Source organism: Piliocolobus tephrosceles, chromosome 21 (assembly GCF_002776525.5).
Source record: "Piliocolobus tephrosceles isolate RC106 chromosome 21, ASM277652v3, whole genome shotgun sequence".
Classification (NCBI taxonomy): Eukaryota; Metazoa; Chordata; class Mammalia; order Primates; family Cercopithecidae; genus Piliocolobus; species Piliocolobus tephrosceles.
In genome coordinates, this window is record NC_045454.1 from 45,262,279 (window position 1) to 45,275,496 (window position 13,218).

Genomic DNA, 13,218 nt, shown 5'->3' on the forward strand with positions numbered 1-13,218 from the left:
TCCCGAGTAGCTAAGATTACAGACATGTGCCACCACGTCTGGTTAATTTATGTATTTTAGTAGAGATAGGGTTTCACCATGTTGGCCAGGTTGGTGTCGAACTCCTGATCTCAGGCGATCCGCTCGCCGTGGCCTCCCAAAATGCTGGGATTAATAAGTGTGAGCCACTGCGCCTGGCCAATTACCTTATTTTTTGTAGAAACAGGATCTCCCTATGTTGCCCAGGCTGATCTCAAACTCCTGGGCTCAAGCAATCCTCCCATCTCAGCCTCCCAAAGTGTTGGGGTTACAGGTGTGAGCCACCGCGCCCAGCCTTGACTCCATAATCTTCATGGCAACACAGCAACGATGGAGTCATCCTTTCCCGTGCAGTCCCTTCCCCCAGCCCCCACCCACCCAAGCATCCTCTTGACTGGCTGACTGATGGGAAAGAGTGGAATGTTGCCAAGGTGGCATTTATTACTGGCTGGGGCACGGGTACATAGGGGGCTGGGGAGCCCGAGGGTCTGTCTTCTCCCTGCAGCCGTGCTGGTGAGGCGTGCCCAGGGGCACGAAGCCCTCCTGAGGATTTTTCAGTCTCAGGGCTGCTGGACCCTGATACTTGAAAGGAAATTCGTCCTTGTATTGGGTTGAGAAGAAGCGCAGTCCACCCAGGGGGGGCTCCATGTGACTGTACTTGCACTGTGGAGTCAGGGTGGACAGCCTGGCAGGGCAGCCTGGGAGGTGGCTGACCCACCCTGTTCACCTCAGGATCTCCAGACCTAATGAGTCAGGGGGTGGGGCCAGGCAGGGCAGGCTAGTTGGTCAGCGCGGAGCCAGTGTCTGACGAAGGAGGATGGTTAAGACTGGGTAAGAGAGGATAGGGAAAGGGGCAAGGCTATGACCAGAAGGGTGGAGTTATGCAAAGGTAGGACATGGCCACGAAGGGGCCGAACTGTCCAGGGGTGGAGTTTGGGCTCTGGTCAACTTGGGGTGGGAGTTAGCCCTTCAGGACGTGAAGCCAGGGGTAGGGTGGGGCCAGTTAGGGGCAGAGCCAGAGCATCAAAGGCTGGGGAGGTTGAACCCTGGGGAGAGGTGGGTAAAAAGGGCCCCAGGCGAGGCTGAATAAGGACCTGGATAAGAAGCTGGAGAGTAACCAGGGGTGTCCCTGGAAGGACTCCAGGGCTGGGGTGATCCTCGGTGGCTCTGAATTAACCCTTGTCTTGGGTATAACAGTGGTTGTGGTGCAAAGATGCCCCTGAGCTGACCTGGACACGACCCTGGGGAGTGAGCTAGGGATTATCTCTATTTTTTTTCCCTTTTTTTGAGGCAGAGTCTTGCTCTGTTGCCCAGCCCAAAGTGCAATGACATGATCTTGGCTCACTGCAACCTCCGCCTCCCCGGTTCAAGTAATTCTGCTCAGCCTCCCGAGTAGCTGGGATTACAGTTGTGTGCCACCATGCCCGGCTAATTTTTGTATTTTTAGTAGAGATGAGGTTTCACCGAGTTGGCCAGGCTGGCTCGAACTCCTGACTTCAGGTGATCTGCCTGCTTCGGCCTCCCAAAGCGTTGGCATTACAGGCGTGAACCACTGCCCCTGGCCAAGCTAGGGATGATCTTGAGGCTAAAGGGATATTAAGATGCCCCTGGCCGGGCACGGTGGCTCAAGCCTGTAATCTCAGCACTTTGGGAGGCCGAGGAGGGCGGATCACGAGGTCAGGAGATCGAGACCATCCTAGCTAACACAGTGAAACCCCGTCTCTACTAAAAAATACAAAAAAACTAGCCGGGCGAGGTGGCGGGCGCCGGTAGTCTCAGCTACTCGTGAGGCTGAGGCAGGAGAATGGCGTGAACCCCAGAGGCGGAGCTTGCAGTGAGCTGGGATCCGGCCACTGCACTCCAGCCTGGGCAACAGAGCGAGACTTCGTCTCAAAAAAAAAAAAAAAAAAAAAAGATGCCCCCGAGCCTGGATGATCACTAACTCTGAGGCTGGGTGACTGCATAGTCTCCCTGAGACAACACTACACCCATGTGGGGGTTGCCTAATGATGGGTGGCTCCCCTCCCCCTCCCTCACCCGCTGTAGCATCTCTTCAGTCACCAGGGCCGGAGCTGTTCCGTGTGGCTTCAGCATCTTCTGGTTCATGGTTAAAAAATCGAATTCTGGAGATTCAGGTTGGGGAGACTGAGTGAGGGCTGTGGGCAGAGGCGGGGCTGAGGGTGTGGTGAAGTTCAAGGGAAGGGTTCAAGAGCCAAGCCCAGGCTAGCGCTGATGTTGACCAGGGGAGAATAAAGGATTAGGAGAGGGCAGGAGAGAGAAGCCAAATAAGGGGGGAGGAGCCAGAGGAAGGGGAGGAGCTGGGGAAGAGGGAGGAGCTAGGGAAGAGGGAGGAGCTTGGGAAGAGGGAGGAGCTGAGGAAGAGGGATGAGGTGTGAGAGAAGGGAGGAGCCAGGGGAGGAGGGAGGAGCTAGAGGAAGGGAGAGGAGCTGGGGAAGAGGGAGGAACTGGGAAACAGGGAGGAGCTAGGAAAGAGGAAGGGGCGGGGAGGAGGGAGGAGCCAGAGGAAGGGGAGGAGCTTGGGAAGAGGGAGGAGCTGGGGGAGGAGGGAGGAGCTAGGGGAAGAGCCAGGAGCTAGGGCACAGGGCTAAGAAGATCAGGGGTGGGGCCCGTCCAGATGAGTCTGGGGGCAGGGCCAGGCAGGGCAGGCTGGCGGGTCAGGGGTGGAGCCAGAGTCTGACAATCGAGGAGGAGTTAACACTGGATAAGAGAGGATGGAGAAGGGGCGGGGCCATGTCCAGAAGGATGGAGTTATGAAGGGGAGAGGTATGACCATGAAGGGGCGGGATTATCCAGGGGCAGAGTTGGGGTTCTGGTCAATTGGGGGTGGGATTTAGCCTTTCGGGGATGAAGCCAGGGGGAGGGGAGGGCTGGTTAGGGGAGGGGCCGGAGCAGTGGCAGGGGGCGAGGCTTCCAGGGCTGGGGCTTCCTGGGGCGGGGCGGGGCTTCCCGGGGCGGGGCTCTATGGGGCGGGGCTTCCCGGGAGCGCTCACCGCCGGTCCCCTGCGGCAGGTTGCTCTGCTGCAAGTGGAGGTTGGGCGCTTTCTGCACCTGCCTCCACTCTGAGGGGCAGTAGTCCGAGCCCATGGTGGTCTTGAAGAACCGTTTGAGTAGCTTTGGCTCCCCTAGGATCACGTGACTCTGCAGTTTCTCGTGAGGCACGTGGCGGCTGGGTGGCTGTGTCGCGGGAGGTGGCTGTAGAACCACAGGGCATTTGAATACTCCGGCGTCCGAGAGGTCCCCGGGCCCGGGATCGGGAGGGAGGAGGTGGGCTCTGTGTGACCTTGGACAGCTCCCTCACCCTTTCTGGGCCCCACGTGGTAGCGTTGGGAGTTCGTACTCGTCTCATTTTAGAGAAGGAGCCACCGAGAATCGGAGTGGTTAAGTGACTCGCCCTAGATCACTCAAGTACATCCAGGAGATTCCTGCATACCTATCAAGCTCACTCCCACTTTGAGACTTCTGCACCTATTTGCTCTGTCTGGGAAGCCCTTTCGCCGCCGCCTTTTCGCTCTTTCTGCTCACCTGGCCGTAGAAGTACTGCATGAAGGTTTCCAGACTGCCGGGGCCGGGGCACCAATTTCCTTTCAGGATGTGCGACTCTGGAGTCTGATCGTGGTGAAGAACAAAAGGTTCTGCCAGGAGCGGAACAGGTGCAGAGCTGCCCTGGGAGGCTGTGGTGGGAGGCGGGGTGGGGCGGGCCGCAGGCTCTCACCTGGCTCCCGGGCATAGAAGTGCTCGGCCTTGGTGGTTCTGTTGTGAAAGAGGCCGTCACCAGGACGGATATTTACATAGTGGATGTGGGCTGCGGCCTGGGCCTTGTCATACCTGCATGTAATGTATTATTCTATCAAGAATAAGGTAAAGTGAACCGGCGCGGTGGCTCACCCCTGTAATCCCAGCACTTTGGGAGGCTGAGGTGGGTGGATCGCCTGAGGTTAGGCGTTTGAGACCAGCCTGGCAAAAATAGTGAAACCCCATCTCTACTAAAAATACCAAATTATCTGGGCATGGTGGCACGGCAATGCCTGTAATTTCAGCTACTCAGGAGCCTGAGGCAGGAGAATCGCTTGAACCTGGGAGGCAGAGGTTGCAGTGAGCTGAGATAGTGCCACTGCACTCAAGCCTGGGCAACAGAGCGAGACTCCGTCTCAAAAAAAAAAAAAAAAAGAAGAAGAAGAAGAAGAAGGTAAAGTGTATCCATCTGAGGCCTTGTAACCTCCAGAAAGGGGGAGGGGATCAGGGTTTCCTAATGACCAAGCCATGGGGCTCTAATAATGGGAGACCTGGCACAATAGTGCACCTTGGCTACCAGTGACATAGACCTCAAAGGCAGAGTATTGGCCCCAAAGCCCTAAGGGGCTCATACCACATGCTACTGAAAGCCAATTGTCCCATCTGGGTGGGAAGGCAGTGCCCTCACCACTTTTTTTTTTTTTTTCGAGATGGAGTCTTGCTCTGTCAAACAGGCTGGAGTGCAGTGGTGCAATCTTGGCTCCACCTCCCAGGTTCAAGGGATTCTCTTGCCTCAGCCTCCCGAGTAGCTGGGATTATAGGCGCCCACCATTACACTCGGCTAATTTTTGTATTTTTAGTAGAGACGCTGTTTCACCATATTGGCCAGGCTAGTCTTGAACTCCTGACCTCATGATCCGCCTGCCTCAGCCTCCCAAAGTGCTGGGATTACAGGCATGAGCCACCGTGCCCGGCAATGGCCCCTTTATACCTATCTTCAGGCAGACCCTGGGGCTTGTAGGCCTGTTTCTGCTCCGAACACATCGATCCATAGCTGATCTTGCAGTCTCCCAGCTCCACTCTGGAGGAGGCCTGTGGGCAGACAGGGATAGGAAGGCCCAAACCACCCAGCCCCCAATTCTGCCCCCACCTGCAGCCCCAACACAGCCTCAATTTACCCTCTTACACATCAAGGCAGGTGGGCCTGGCAGGGCCTGGAACTGTCTTTGGTAGGAAGTCCCATCTTGTCTTGTGTAGTCCCACTTGAGGGTGTTGGGGCCTCCTTAGAATAGGCAAGAGGGGAGAAAGAAAGGAAGAGAGAGAGAAAGGGAGGGAGGGAGAGAAAGAGAGAGAGAGAGAGAGAGAGAGAGAGAGATTGAGATTTTCTGCCATCTCAAGCCCTCTGGAAGGAATTCTATGTTTTGCCCGGGAAGGGGAGCTGGGCCATTCTGAACAGTGTAGACTGAGAGCTGTCTGGCAAACACCAAAGAATACAAATAAAATAAATTATACTAAAAGCCAGGGGCAATGGCCCATGCCTGTAATCCCAGCTATTCAGGCGGCTGAAGTGAGAAGATGGGCTTGAGCCCAGGAGCTGGAGACCAGCGTGGGCAACATAGCAAGACCCTCATCTCTAAAAAATAATGATAAATTAAAAAATACAGCCAAGTGCGGTGGCTCATGCCTGTAATCCCAGCACTTTGGGAGGCCAAGGCAGGTGGATCGCCTGAGGTCAGGAGTTCAAGAGCAACCTGACCAATATGGTGAAATCCCATCTCTACCAAAAATATAAAAATTAGCCGGGTGTGTTGGTGTATGCCTGTAGTCCCAGCTACTTAGGAGACTGAGACAGAATAGTTTGAACCTGGGGGGCAGTGGCTGCAGTGAGCTGAGATCGCACCACTGCACTCCAGCCTGGGTCACAGAGTGAGATTCCATCTCAAAACACACACACACACACACACACACACACACACACACACACACACAAAAAAAAAACCCCAATAATATCTACTAAGGACTATATTGAGCCACACGTAGGTTAAGTGCATTGCATCTTCTTCCAGGATCGAGTATCTCTCTCTCCCTCTCTCTCTCTCTTTTTTTTTTTTTTTTTTTTTGGAGACAGAGTCTCGCTTTGTGGCCCAGGCTGTAGTGTAGTGGCACAGTCTCGACTCATTGCAACCTCCGCCTCCCAAGTTCAAGCGATTCTCCTGCCTCAGCCTCCCAAGTAGCTGGGATTACAGGCACGCACCACCAGCTCAGGCTAATTTTTGTATTTTTAGTAGAGATGGGGTTTCACCACATTGGCCAGGCTGGTCTCCAACTCCTGGCCTCAAGTGGTCCACCTGCCTCAGCTTCCCAAAGTGCTGGGATCACAGGCGTGAGCCATCGTGCCCGGTCCCACCTTCTTGGACCTGGTATCATTTCTCTTATGTTACAATCTCCTTGAGGCTCAGAGAGGTTAAGCAACTTACCAGAAACCACAGAAACTAGGAACCACAACTAAATGTCAAATCAGGGTTTGACAATCCCTGAGGCCATCTTAGGGACATCTGACCAGTAATGTTCACCAGAAGGGTTCCTAGAGTCACAGAATTGGAAAATCACACGAATGGTGGCTAATCTTTGTTGGGTGCTCTCTGCACCAGACACACCATACACATTCAGCTTTACCAGCTCCTGTGAATTGGGCTCTGTGATTGCACCCATTTTGTAGATGGGGAAACTGAGGCTTGGAGAGGTCAACCCATTCAGTCTCACACAGCTACTAAGGTGGTAGGGGAGGAGGGTGTGCAGATGGAAAACTTAGCTGATTTGTCTGACCCCAAACTGGCATTCGTGACTCCTGCCAACCACGCACCACTCTGGACAGATTCAGAAGATATGTCCACCCACCTGATGCTGAAACTGATGCTCAAGGTGGTTCCAGGGTTTCTGAGGCTTGGTGTGATTGACATTTGGGGCTGGCTAATTCTCTGCTGTGGGGGCTACCCTGTCTGTGGGACGATACTTGGCAGGATCTCTGGCCTCTACTCGCTGTCTGCTGGTAGCACCTCTGCCCACCTTTTTAAATTTTATTTTGTAAGGGCTGGGCTCATTGGCTCATGCCGGTAATCCCAGCACTTTGGGAGGTCGAGGCGGGTAGATTGCTTGAGCCCAGGCATTTGAGACCCGCCAGGGCAACGTAGTTAGACTGCATCTCTACAAATAAGTACAAAAAATTAGCTGGGCCTGATGACAAGCATGTCTGCAGTCCCAGCTGCCTGGGAGGCTGAGGAGGGATGATCGCTGGAGCTGGGCAGATCCAGTCTGTGTGAGCCGAGACTGTGCCACTGCGCTCCAGCCTGGGTGACAGAGAGAGAGACACTTTCTTAAAAAATTATATATATATATTTTTATAATTTATATATATAATTTACATATATAAAATATATATATGTATATATTTGTAGACATGGGTCTTGCTATGTTGCCCGGGCAGGTCTCCAATTCTGGCCTCAAGAGATCCTCCTGCCTGGGCCTCCCAAAGCACTGGGACTACAGGTGTGAGCCACCGCGCATGGCCTCTGCCCCCCACCAAGTCTTCCTTCCTTCCTTCCTTCCTTCCTTCCTCCCTTCCTCCCTTCCTTCCTTCCTCCCTTCCTCCCTCTCTCCTCTCTCTCTCTCTGTCTCTCTCTCTCTCTCTCTTTCAGATGCAGCCTTGCTCTGTCTCCCAGGCTGGAGTGCAGCGGCACAATCTCGGTTCACCACAACCTCTGCCTCCTGGGTTCAAGCAATTCTCCTGCCTCAGCCTCCCAAGTAGCTGGGATTACAGGCACCCGCCACCGTGCCATACTAATTTTTGTATTTTAGTAGAAACGGGGTTCCTCCATATTGGCCAGGCTGGTCTCGAACTCTTGACTTCAAGCAATCCACCCACCTTGGCCTCCCAAAGTGCTGAGATTACAGGTTTGACCCACGGCGCCCGGCCAACCCCCAAGTCTTGACCATCAAAACCGTTTCCAGACATTGCCAAATGTTCCCTGGGGGAAGGGGAATGAAGAGTCCTTGCCCCTGTTTGAGAACCACTGGGTGAAGCAAATCGCCCTCTCAGTACAGGTGCGCGCTCACCGAGGTGGCGACTGGGCGCACGAGGCTGCGGGCGCGCGTCGTGGGGTGGAAAGAGCGCCTGGTGCGTGGTGGGCGGGATGCGCAACTTGTCGCGGTCGCCGGGCGGCAAGGAGTCGCGGTCGAAGATGAGGCGTGCGCCGCGGATACGCTCTCGGGCGCGCGCCGGCAGGTCGGGCCAGCCGTAGGCGGCGCGCGCGTTGGAGAGGCCGATCCCGGCGTGCGCGTCCTCGTGCAGGTGCAAGTTGCTGGCCCGCATGGCGAGAGTGCGTTCCCGCGCCTGCGCTTGCAGCAGCTCCCACGGCGGCGTCGACGGCGGCGGGAACGCGCGGCGCGCCTCCGACACACGCTCTTCCCGGTCCCAGCGCGGGTCCGTTGGGAAAAGCAGGGCGGGCGGCTGTTGCAGGCTCGGCGGCTCCCGGGTGGCAGTCGGGTAGGCGAAGTCCCGGTGCGACGTGGTGTGCATGGTACCCTCGTGCAGCTGCATGTCGGGCCCCAGCGAGAAGTGTGAGGCCTTGAGGAAGTCCTGCTGGGACATCGGGCACGGGCACGGGCGCGGGCACGGCAGGAGGGCGCCTGCGGCCATCGCGGGACACCAGCCACCTGCGAGAGGGTGGAGATGAGGGACTGAGCAAGTGGCCAGCGGGGCACTTGCCTTTGACTCCTGCCTTTGACTCCTTTCTGCTCGCCAAGCACTGAGCTGGAGGCTGGGGACATCAGGGGAAACTGGCACAGCCTCTGTGCCCTCCTCTAGCAAGAGCAGAGATAGAAATAATCGTTCATGGCCGGGCGCGGGGGCTCACGCCTGTAATCCCAGCACTTTGGGAGAACCGAGGCGGGTGGACAACCTGAGGTCAGGAGTTCGAGACCAGCCTAGCCAACATGGTGAAACACCATCTGTACTAAAAATAAAAAATAAATAAATAAATAAAATTAGCCCGGAGTGGTGGTGGCACCTGTAGTCCCAGCTACTCAGGAGGCTGAGGCAGGAGAATTGCTTGAACCTGGGAGGCAGAGATTGCAGTGAGCTGAGATTATGCCATTGAACTCCAGCCTGGATGACAGAGCGAGACTCTGTCTCAAAAAAATAAAAAAGAAAAAAAAGAAAAATCATTCATGTGGTGCCTACTGTAGGCCTGGCACACAGTAGGCACCACATAAATTGATTATTTCTGTCACTACTCTAGGCCTGGAGGCCAGCACGGGCGAGGAACTAACATTAGTTCACAAAATAGACCTAGATCCCTGACTTTGTGGAATTGATAATGGGGCGGGAGATGACAGACAATAATGAAAAAATATAACAACAAAAATTGAAGAGTAGGTTAGAAGGTAATAGCCGGGTACTGTGGCTCACACCTGTAATCTAGGCACATTGAGAGGCCAGAGCGAGAGGATTGCTTGAGCCCAGGAGTTCAAGACCAGCCTGGGCAATATAGTGGGACCCGTCTCCACACACACGCACACACACAAATTAGACAAGTGTGGTGGGCTCAACCTCTTGGGTTCAAGCGGTCCTTTCACCTCAGTCTTCTGAGCATCTGGGACTAGAGGTTTGCACCACCATGCCTGGCTAATTCTCTTTCTTTTTCTTTCTTTTTTTCTTTTCTTTTCTTTCTTTCTTTTTCTTTCTTTCTTTGCTCTTCCCTCCCTCCCTCCCTCCTTTCTCTTTCTTTCTCTTTCTTTCTCTCTCTCTCTCCTCTCTCTCTCTCTTCCTTTCCTTTCTCCCTCCCTCCCTCCCTCCCTCCGTCCCTCCCTTCCTTCCGAGACAGGGTTCTTGCTATGTTGCTCAGACTGGTCTCAAACTCCTGGGCTCAAGCAATCCTTCTACCTCAGCCTCCCAAAGTGCTGGGATTACAGGTGTGAGCCACCATGCCCGGCCAAGGGTAGGTTTTAGCCACTGCTTCACAAAAGACGTTGAGGCTCAGGGAGATGGTCATTTGCTTGAGATCTGAACCCAGGGTGACTGATTCTAGAACTTGGAGAATTAACCACTGCATTCTACTGTATGTCTGATACGAGAACCCCATCTTCTCACCCTCAGTCAGTTATCAAGGCCACGGTTTTCTCCTTCTTCCCCTCTGCGGACCCTTTTTTGTTCCTCTGCCTGACTCCAGCCCTGCACCCCAGCCACTGGCCATTTCTGCTTCTGCCGTGCTCTTTCTTTCTCTCTCTCCTTCCTTCCTTCCTTCCCTCCCTCCCTCCCTCCCTCCCTCCCTTCTCTCTCTCTTTCTTTTTTTCCTTTTCTTTTTGAGACAGAGTCTCACTCTGTCTCCCAGGTTGAAGTACAGTGGTGCGATCTCAGCTCACTGCAACCTCCACCTCCTGGATTCAACTGACTCTCCTGCCTCAGCCTCCCAAGTAGCTGGGATAACAGGTGCCTGCCACCACGCCCAGCTAAGTTTTGTATTTTTGGTAGAGATGGGGTTTCACCACATTGGTCAGGTTGGTCTCGAACTCCTGACCTCAAGTGCTCTGTCCGCCTCAGCCTCCCAAAGTGCTGGGATTACCACGTCCAGCTTGCCACACACTTTCTTACTGGTGTTCCCCTCCTCTGCAGTTGTCCTAGGTCCTGCCTATTCTCAATCTCTTCCTGTCTTCACACTTTTTGAGAGCTCTCTCCTCTGACCTTCAGCTTCAGACTCCAAGCCTCCCTTGACCCTCCGCCTCTGCTCAGCCACCTGGGACTTTCTTGCCTTTGCTTAGATCACAAGTGTCTCCCCTGGTCTCCTCTCTGTCTCCCTTGGAGACCAGCATTCCAAGTTCTCAGGCTCACCTCCTGCAGGAAGACCTCCCAGATCACTTCAACCCACAAAACCTGCTTACCTCTACCTATTTAGAAAACATGGACCAGATGGGCACAGTGGCTCAGGCCTGTAATCCCAGCACTTTGGGAGGCCGAGGTGGGTGGATCTCCTGAGGTTGGGAGTTCAAGACCAGCCAGACCAACATGGAGAAACCCCATCTCTACTAAATATACAAAATTAGTCGGGTGTGGTGGCGCATGCCTGTAATCCCAGCTACTCCAGAGGCTGAGGCAGGAGAATAGCTTGAATCCGGGAGGCGGAGGTTGTGGTGAGCTGAGATTGCACCATTGTACTCCAGTCTGGGCAATAAGAGTGAAACTCTGTTTAAAAAAAAAAAGAAAAGGAAAGGAAAGAAAGAGAAAGAAAGAAAGAAAGAGGAAAGAAAGAAAGAAAGAAAGAAAGAAAGAAAGAAAGAAAGAAAGAGAAAGAAAGAAAGAAAGAGAAAGAAAAAAATTACAAAAATTAGCCGGGCATGGTGGCATGCGCCTGTAATCCCAGCTACTTAGGAGGCTGAGGCAGGGAAACTGCTTGAACCTGGGTGGTAGAGGTTGCAGTGATCCGAGACCACGCCACTGCACTCCAGCTTGGGTGACAGAGTGAGACCCCATCACGAAAATAGAAAGAAAACATGGATGAAGAGGGGTGTATGTGTGTGTTTTAATGAAACCACAAGTTTTCAGTGTGTTGTTTGTTCTTTTTTTTTTTTCTCGGCTCACTGCAACCTCTGCCTCCCAGGTTCAAGTGATTCTCCCACCTCAGCCTCCAGAGTAGCTGGGACTATAGGTGTCCGCCACTATGCCCGGCCATTTTTTGTATTTTTAGTAGAGACGGGGTTTCGCCACGTTGGCCAGATTGGTCTCAAACTCCTGACCTCAGGTGATCCACCCGCCTTGGCCTTCCAAAACGCTGGGATTACTGGCGTGAGCCACCGCGCCTGGCTGAGTTTGTTGCTTTTTGAATCAGTTTGCCACCTGAAATAGTTGAGAGTTGAATATGACCTCCAAAATGGGTCATCAGAGAATCCAGCAACTGAGATTACTAGCCAGGTAATGTTGGAATAAGTAATTACGTTCCCATGAGCCTCAGTCTTCACCTCTGTACATCAGGGACAAGGACAGTGGACCTACCTCAAGGGATGGCGTGTGAATCAATGAGTCTTAGAAAATGCACTTAGCTACAGACTAGATCTTTGGATCTCCCTCTGTCCCTGGTCTCTCAGAGGATCCTCGTGTTCCTTCCCGGGCTGCATCCAAGTGTGGTCTGACCCTGCCCATTGTGATCCCAAGAGCTTCCTTTGTGTAATGATATTGTCACAATGACTACTCAGCACCTCTAGGGGCAGCTGGGAGGAAAATTACCAGGCCGGCTTGGTGCAAATCCTGCCTCCTTAGAGCTCCAGGAACCCAGGCAAGTAATTGACTTCTTGGAGCCTCTAGGGTTTTTTTTTTTTTTTTTTTTTTTTGGTTGGTTTCGTTTTCGAAGTAGGGTCTGGCTATGTTGTCCAGGCTGGACTTGAACTGCTGGGCTCAAGCGATCCTCTTGCCTCAGCCTCGCAAGTAGGTCGGTCTACAGGTGTGTGCCACCATGCCCAGCTAGAACTTAGGTTTTGTCATCTGCAAAAGGGGATGGATGATGGTAACCACTTCAGAAAGCAGTGTCAGTGTTGAGGACTTGATGAAATAGGCTGCTGGTGTCCATTATTATTATCATCCTCTGAAGTTTTCTGTCCCTCTACCTTCTACACACCCCACACAGAATGGACCCACTTCCCTGAGTCACTGCGCCTCTTAATATTATTCTAGGGCGCACAGATCTCCAAAGTGCCCTTTAAAGGGGACAGTCATCCCTCCTCCCCCAGCCAAAGACCACCAGGAATGTACTTGTGATTAAGCACATTCAAGTTTATTACTCATCAAAGAGAGACAGACAGAGAGAGAAAGAGAGAGGGAGAGAGAGCTCGTACATGTCATAGGGCACGATGGGGGTCTCAGTAGGGAGGTGTTAGAAAGAACTTATTTTTATTTATTTTTTTGAGACAGAGTTTAGCTCTTGTTGCCCAGGCTGGAGTGCAATGGCGTGATCTCAGCTCACCGCAACCTCCACCTCCTGGGTTCAAGCGATTCTCCTGCCTCCGCCTCCCGAGTAGCTGGGATTACAGGCATGCACCACCACACTGGGCTAATTTTGTGTTTTTAGTAGAGACGGGGTTTCTCCATGTTGGTCAGGCTGGTCTCAAACTCCTGACCTCAGGTGATCCGCCCGCCTCGGCCTCCCAAAGTGCTGCGATTATAGGCATGAGCCACCGTGCCCGGCCAGAAAGCACTTATTATGGGATTTGCAGTTCTGCTCGGTGTTTTGGGGGCACAGCTTAAGGAAGTGGGGGCTTGGGTGGGATGAATTTATTGGTTGGAATTTTTACTTTCTTTTTTTGAGATGAGTAGATAAAAACATATAAAAGCAACACACAGGTGAGGCATGGTGGCTCACATTGGTAATCTCAGCCTCCCAAAGTACCATCCAGAAAAGGGCT

The 13,218-nt window shown here is 53.3% G+C and overlaps 1 protein-coding gene across 1 annotated transcript; it reads right to left on the reverse strand.

Moving 5' to 3' along the window:
* Nucleotides 1-459: 459 nt before the first annotated feature.
* Nucleotides 460-8,467, reverse strand: TEX45 (testis expressed 45). Its single transcript, XM_023186768.1, has 8 exons — nucleotides 7,885-8,467; nucleotides 4,950-5,053; nucleotides 4,763-4,863; nucleotides 3,752-3,864; nucleotides 3,562-3,671; nucleotides 3,030-3,231; nucleotides 2,056-2,141; nucleotides 460-681 (listed from the first exon to the last, which is right to left on the reverse strand). Exons 1-8 carry the CDS (start codon nucleotides 8,465-8,467, stop codon nucleotides 460-462), a joined length of 1,521 nt encoding a protein of 506 aa, XP_023042536.1.
* Between the last annotated feature and the right edge of the window lie 4,751 nt (nucleotides 8,468-13,218).

Coding starts and splice junctions, on each gene's coding strand:
- TEX45 (XM_023186768.1), bottom strand. CDS start 8,467: ATGGCCGCAGGCGCCCTCCTGCCGTGCCCGCGCCCGTGCCCGTGCCCG. Junction 3,865..4,762: donor CAGGGTCTGCCTGAAGATAG/GTATAAAGGGGC, acceptor CATTACATGCAG/GTATGACAAGGCCCAGGCCG. Junction 3,672..3,751: donor CTTCTATGCCCGGGAGCCAG/GTGAGAGCCTGC, acceptor CGCTCCTGGCAG/AACCTTTTGTTCTTCACCAC.